This window comes from Nematolebias whitei, chromosome 8 (assembly GCF_014905685.2).
Source record: "Nematolebias whitei isolate Nwh7 chromosome 8, NemWhi1, whole genome shotgun sequence".
In the NCBI taxonomy this organism is placed as follows: Eukaryota; Metazoa; Chordata; class Actinopteri; order Cyprinodontiformes; family Rivulidae; genus Nematolebias; species Nematolebias whitei.
This window is the reverse complement of record NC_056505.1, coordinates 25,565,252-25,572,911: the sequence shown is the minus strand read 5'-3', so window position 1 is coordinate 25,572,911 and position 7,660 is coordinate 25,565,252. Positions and strand designations below refer to the sequence as shown.

The window sequence follows — 7,660 nt, the reverse complement described above, 5'->3', positions numbered from 1 at the left end:
ATGTGTGCATGTGTGTGTATGTACAGTATGTATATATTTATATATGTGTGTGTGTGTGTGTGTGTGTAGGGGGGGTGTATGTAGATCATTTTAAAAATATTTGTTTCTCATACTTGATGCAGTGAGCAGCAGTCATGACCCAGTTGGCAGCAATCAGAGATCCTCCACAAGTGTGCCTCCACTCACCATCTTTGTTGTACTGCAGAGAGATCTGGAGACAAAAGAGCAGCAACATAAAGAATGCGTCAGTGAGGAGGATGGGAATGGTAAAGTCTGCTGATTTATCTCTAAAAACCTACATAATTACAGGATTTTCAGCAGCCACTGGGTCTGACATCTAATAACCAGATGGTAAACCATAGGGTTGGAAAGTAAACATAAAAACACTGACAGATGTGTACAGATTAGCATACCTGCCAGGGCCAGCTGTGGGGCTTGGCATCCTCTCCGTTGACCACACGGGAAGTTAGGGGCTCAATGGGTGGGGTGCCGCACCCGAGGGCTGATGGAGAAGCAGTTATAAGTGAGTTTGACCCAAATTTAGCAACACTTTCTATTTGAAAAATATCAAAAAGTGCTTTTTCTTTGAATAATAAAACCTGCAGGAAGAATTATCCACAGAATCAGAGTATATTCCAGATGTTCTTACTGCTTGCAATGAGCACTGAGGCCAGCACGATGGGAATCATGTTGATGTCTGCTGAGGGACAGCAGTACAGCCCCTGGCTTTTAACTTTCCACCGCAGGCAACTCTCACTCTGAAGGTGGCACCACAGTCTCCTACTGGTTAGTGGTGGCCCCCGCAGGGTGTGACTGGACCAATAGTAAAGGTGGTCTGGGGTAGACAAATCACACAGGTGCGCTTTCTGGAACATTTCCCTTGACCTCACTGTAGCGTTAAGATGAACTCTACTTGATAACTGTGTGCTCATGAGTGCACACATACTGTACTGCAGATGGCTCATTTTTTACACAAACAAGTCCATTTCTGTATTTTATGTTATTCTCCATGCCTTCTTCAAAGCCTTCTCGTCAACACCTGGATTACAATGCTTACACAAGAGCATGAGAACCCAACATCTGGATTCCTGCCACTGATGTATTTTTTAGTTCAGTAAATGAAGGATCAGAATTCAACTTTTACTAAACCTATAACAATATGAAGATAAAACACTGATGGTGTCGTTACCAACAGTTACTCTGTCAAACTTTCTGACAACACGTCCGGTTTGTACAATAACCTCTGCGCAGCCAACCAACCTTAACTATAGGATTGATCAAAAAGGAAAATCTGAAGCCCAGTCTTTAAACTGGACAATGTGTCAGCCTTACGGACAGAAACTGGAAGTTGGTTCCACAAGAGAGGAGCCTGATAAATGAGAGATCTTCCTCCCATTCTGCTTTTGGAAACTCTAGGGACCTCGAGTAAGCCTGCAGTCTGAGAGCAAAGTGCTCTGTTAGCAAAATATGGAACAATAAGGTATGTAATATACTTTGTAAGATGGAGCTAGGTTGTTGAGAGCTTTGTAGGTTAGAAGTAAGTGTTTGAATTCAATTCTGGATTTGACAGGGAGCCAATGGAGAGAAGCTAAAACTGGGGAGATATGATCTCTGTTACTAATATCAGTTAAGACTCTGGCAGCAGCAGTTTGGATCAACTGGAGACGTTTTAAAGAAGTATTTGGATACCCAGGGTTAATTAATTATTATTATTATTATTAATTGTTTTTAATTGTTATTAATTAGTAGGGTTAGTTAGTTATTTACTCTCCAGGGTTCCAGTCCTTCTCAGATGAGTTGCATCAAACTGTTGATTTCACTTTCTGTAAATAAACACTGTTAATTATTCTCTGGTCATGGTGTTGCTCTTTTTGGTCACTTGTTACTTGGGTTTTGAGTAAATCCTTACACTTTGTTCCTTACGTTCTGCAGGTTGGAAGGGCAACAGAAGATTTTAATTCAATTGAATTCAATTCAAAAATACTTTATTAATCACAAAGGGAAATTAGCTCATCATCCTGGTTTCATTCATGAGTTGTTATAGATGCTGATAGCTGTGGGCAGGAAGGATCTCCTGCAGCAAATACGAAGAATCTGGCCACAGATACCAGTCCATCCACCCGGATCCAGTTTGCTGTCAGATCCGGCGGACCTCTCAGTCCTCATGGGCAGCAGGACTGCTCGAACGCTGGGCAGAATTCCTCCCTGAGCAATGGTCACTCCTCCCAACAGTCTGCTGAGCTCCTCGTTGCCACGGACAGACAGCTGAAGGTGCTGGGAGATGATCCTCCCCTTGTCACGAGCTGAGCTTCCCACTAACTCCAGGAGCGACCAAAAAAAAAAAAAAGCCACAATGGAGACAAGCAGTGCAGGTGAAGGGAGAGGGGCAGGATGGACTCAAGGGGTGTGTATTTCCTCATAGGGCTGGAGATCATTGGTGGAACATCCAGATGTCAACGAGAGATTACCAGGAGGTGAACCTTAGGAGAAGTATCCGGACAACACTTAACACTGGAATTGTTCTAGATGTATTTTTTGTTTGTTTTTTTGTTAATCCTTCATTGGTAAATGGTAAATGGTCTATACTTACAGTATATAGCGCCTTTCTATCTTATCAAGATACTCAAAGCACTTTACACTACAATCTGTGTCCTCATATACCCATTCATACAGCACTCTACTAGATCTGTACAAAGACTAATCAGTGCCTTATCACATTCATACACCGATGGGACACACATCGGAGGCAATGAGGGGTTCAGTGTCTTGCCCAGGGACACTTCAACAAGTGACTGCTGGTGAAATTGAACCCCCAAATCTTACATTGTAGGACAACTGATCTAACCATTCAGTCACAGCCGCCCCTATTGGTTTAATGTTTTTTCAGCTTGCGTTTCATTTTTATTCACCTCTTTATTAAAGCTCAAGTGATCGTTTGCTTTGCCATACTTCCAACATGTGTCTTAGATTTCAAAGATGATTAAGGGTTTTCCCATTTTGTCAGAATGGATTCAAATCTCAGAGGGTGGCATGTGATGGGAATATATTATTTATTGATCTGCTTCCTGATACATTCTATAATATTTTGTCATATTAATAACCTTTATGATTATTTTATTACTTTAAGGTCATTGTGGATATTACACTGGTTTGAATTTTTGATATAATAATTTTTGATGTGACTTTCTGTAGGAAGATGGCGGGTTCATCAACTTCTTTATTTTTGTTACATGCGATTTGTTCTCTGGAAATCCTTGAGAAAAGTTTACCTCCAGTGACTTCTCTGTTTCTTAACTCACACAGCTGTGGTTTGATAACACTGGAGCTGGGACACAGAGGAGGGTTGATGAGGATGGAGGAGATTCCTACAAAACGAACCGACCATCTTTTATCCTGTTAGAATGGGTCAGAACCTCAGACAGGACACAACATGAATACGTTCTGTATTTACTCTGTGGGTCCGGCTGTTCTCCGGAACATTGTAATAAATTTGATGAAATCTACACGTGATTGTTTGTAAATCAGTTTCTAAGACAGAGTCTGACATTTAAAGTTATAAAAGTAAACACACATTGAAACATTCCTCACCAGTTACACCAGTTAGCCACTCAAGGTTTTAAAAGAAACTGTGAATATTTAAAGCAGAAAAACATAATTTTTAAAGTCAGGATTAGTGATGAATAAATCACCCAGCCCCAATTACTGTGATAAAAAGAAATCATCATTCGCTCGTAAAGGTACTTTATATTTCGGCCAAATACTTCCCTTTTTCCTCTCTCTCTTATTGATTAATTGGAGGCTGATGGAGAAGTCTGTTGTTAGTTTTAACCAAGTGGAAGTTTTGTTTACAGTAATTGTTCTTCATTTAAAAACCAAACAACTATATTAAAAAACAATTTAAAGAAGCAATGGAGAAGAAAAAAAAATCGCAAAAACAATTTATCTTATTTTTAATTGATATCCTGTAATAATTCATCAAAAAGTAAAAAAAAAAGGCTTACACTATAAATATTGTGTTGTTGTTTTTTTCAAATTCTATGCTGTACAATTTTTTCATTACAGTAAAATTTTCCCATATCCCCCAGAAATCCACTGAATATATATATTTTTTTCCTGCAATGTATGGCATAGCATAAAATGTTTATAAAACTCTGGGTCAGTCCAAGTGGGGCCAAGAACAATGTGAACTGCTGCCATCTGAGACTAACCTGTATAAATAAAGGTTGAATGAATGAATGAATGAATTAATCTTAAAACAATTAATCTATCACGGTTCATGTCAGTTCTCTTTTAGACACATTTGCACATTTGTCAATTTGTCATTATCTGGCTATTGACAAGGATTTTATTGGTATTTGTGAGAGCAAATAGTAGCAGTAGCAGCTAGCTGTGGCTTTTCTAGAAACACTTCGTATGTAATATCAAAATATTCATGCCTAAATGTGTGCAATGCAAATGTTACAACAATCTAAATAGTTACAAGATTGTATTTATAATATTTCTGCGATCTGATTTTTTTTAAGGAGGCAGAGATCCTCTTCCTCCTGGTTCTGCTGTTACAGTGGGTACGGAAAGTATTCCCTTTAAGTTTTTCACTCTTTGTTTCATTGCAGCCTTTTGCTAAAATCAAAAAAAGTTAATTTTATTTCTCATTAATGTACATTCAGCACCCCATCCTGACATAAAAAAAAACAGAAATGTAGAATTTTTTGCAAATTTATTAAAAAAGAAAAACTGAAATATCACATGCTCATTCAGACCCTTTGCTGTGACACTCATATTTAACTCACATGCTGTCCATTTCCTTCTGATCCTACTTGAGATGTTTCTACTCCTTTACTGGAGTCCAGCTGTGTTTAATTAAACTGTTTGGACTTGATTAGGAAAGGCACACACCTGTCTATATAAGACCTCACAGTTCAAAGTGCAAGTCAGAGCAAATGAGAATCATGAGGTCAAAGGAACTGCCCAAGGGGCTCAGAGACAGAATTGTGGCAAGGCACAGATCTGGCCAAGGTTACCAAATAATTTCTGCAGCACTCAAGGTTCCTAAGAGCACAGTGGCCTCCATAATCCTTAAATGAAAAAAGTCTGTCCAGCCAAACTGAGCAATCCTGGGCGAAGAGCCTTGGAGAGAGGTAAAGAAGAACCCAAAGATCACTGTGGCTGCGCTCTAGAGATGCAGTAGAGAGATGGGAGAAAGTTCCACAAAGTCAACTATCACTACAGCCCTCCACCAGTTGGGGCTTTATGGCAGAGTGACCCAACGGAAGCCTCTCCTCTGTGCAAGACATATGAAAGCCCGCATAGAGTTTGCTAAAAAACACATAAAGGACTCCCAGACTATGAGAAATAAGATTCTCTGGTCTGATGAGACGAAGATGGAACTTTTTGGCGTTAATTCTAAGTGGTATGTGTGGAGAAAACCAGGCACTGCTCATTACCTGCCCAGTATAATCCCAACAGTGAAACATGGTGGTGGCAGCATAATGCTATGGGGGTGTTTTTCAGCTGCAGGGACAGGACGACTGGTTGCAATTGAAGGAAAGATGAATGCGGCCAAGTACAGAGATATCCTGGAAGAAAACCTCTTCCAGAGTGCTCTGGACCTCAGACTGGGCCGAAGGTTCACCTTCCAACAAGACAATGACCCTAAGCACGCAGCTAAAATTACAAAGGAGTGGCTTTGGAACAACTGTGTGACCATTCTTGACTGGCCCAGCCAGAGCCCTGACCTAAACCCAATTGAGCATCTCTGGAGAGCCCTGAAAATGGCTGTCCACCAACGTTCACCATCCAACCTGACGGAACTGGAGAGGATCTGCACGGAAGAATGGCAGAGGATCCCCAAATCCAGGTGTGACAAACTTGTTGCATCATTCCCAAGAAGACTCACTAACTCAAAAGGGTGCTTCTACTCAATACTGAGCAAAGGGTCTGAATACTTATGACCATGTGATATTTCAGTTTTTCTTTTTTAATAAATTTGCACAAATTTCTACATTTCTGTTTTTTATGTCAAGATGGGTGCTGAGTGTACATTAATGAGAAACAAAATGAGCTTTTTTGGTTTTAGCAAAAGGCTTGAATAAAACAAAGAGTGAAACATTTAAAGGGGTCTGAATACTTTCCATACCCACTGTATCTCTTTATTTTGCTCAGAACTAAACTCTGTTTCTCCAAACTGAGTTGGTGAGCTATCTGCAACAGCTAAGATATTACTTTTTTTAACATTTCCATAGAGCCCCTCATGGAAAGATCTGAAAGACGGCTTTAAGTTTGCACATATTTTTATTTCTTCCTTATTTTAAAAAAAAAATCATAAACACAACTCAAATGTCTTCAGACTGGACTCCTTCTTTAAGGGTTGGTCATGTTCCCAGTTCACCAGTAGATGGGACACTTCATCTGCTCTGATACCAGACTGAAATGATCATTTTCGAAGCAGGGAAAAAAGTTGAGTCTGTGCTCTCTTTGATTATATTTATTTTTATATAATAATAATAATAATAAAAATTCTAGCTTTGCAAAACAAGTAATTTGAAAAATCATCCTTTGAACAAACCTGGTTGCAGTGATAGAAAACCAAGTTTGGGCAAAAACTTTGGTTCTTAACATGATGGCGAGAGGCCATCCTGCGTCACAGAGAATACTTTCACAGTGAAGGTGCAAAATTTACAACAGCTAAATCTGTTTAGAAAGGTCTTTTTTTTGTAGAGCCAAACGTTCACAGACTGAAGCGAATCCTCTGCAGGATGAAACCCTCCAGAGAGGCAACAATAAAACACGCTGCCATCGCCTTCTTGTGTGCATGTTTGCTTGTGTGCATTTCTGTGCTCAGCTTCACATGCAATTAACTGCAAATCTAATTAAGATATCTGCCAAACTTATTACTGGCCAGTGACCCCCCCCCCCCCACACACACACACACACACCTCTTCTCATTTTCTGGTTAAACCTCTTGTATTCATTAATTTCATACTGACACAAGATAATGAAGCACGATACTTGTTGAACTGATATTAGCACACTGAGCAGGAGAGAAAAACATGGACACAACACATTAAGTTAATGATCATGCAGCTTTGGAGCAAAACTGTATCAACTTGACCCGAACAGCCTTTGAAAACATCAGATCTCCAAAATCTGCTCCTTTTCACTGAAATATGTTTGTGCGAGAGGCAGTCTGTCATGTTCTCATAGCTGAGGGAAGCAAAACTACTCGTCTACTGAACAACCCCCCACCTCCTCTCAGTGGAGCTGTAAGAGTTGCACTTCAGACTGTTTTCCCTACCAGAACAGCAGCTGAACTCTGAATGACACGGCGCTTTATGGTTAGTTTATATCATGTTGAAGCAGTAAACACTGTACTGGTCATTGCCATTTTCTGCACAGAGCATAGAGGAGGCAGATTTTGTAACGTGTATAAATATTATTGTGGCGTGCCTGTGTTACTGGCTGCTTACAGCTGTGTGGGCTTAACCCATATCCCCTGCATGCCTCCACCACTGGTGTTCCTCTGCAGATATGATGCTCAGATTGTTCTCAGCTCTCTAATGTCCTTAATATTAGGTTGCTGTTTGAAAACATACAGCTACATTTTATTTACTACTGGTCTAATGTTTTAAGGCAGAGGGGGAAATAGATCCATCACTTGTCT

General features: G+C 40.0%; 1 protein-coding gene across 1 annotated transcript in view; it reads right to left on the bottom strand.

The window, feature by feature from the left end:
- The window catches only part of ela3l (elastase 3 like), a gene marked incomplete in the record, with an annotated part of 2,209 nt that extends 1,411 nt beyond the window's left edge, over window positions 1-798 (bottom strand). Inside the window, 3 exon segments of the mRNA XM_037680502.1 lie at window positions 114-211; window positions 414-502; window positions 650-798. Coding sequence (XP_037536430.1) covers window positions 114-211; window positions 414-502; window positions 650-689 — 227 coding nt within the window.
- Between the last annotated feature and the right edge of the window lie 6,862 nt (window positions 799-7,660).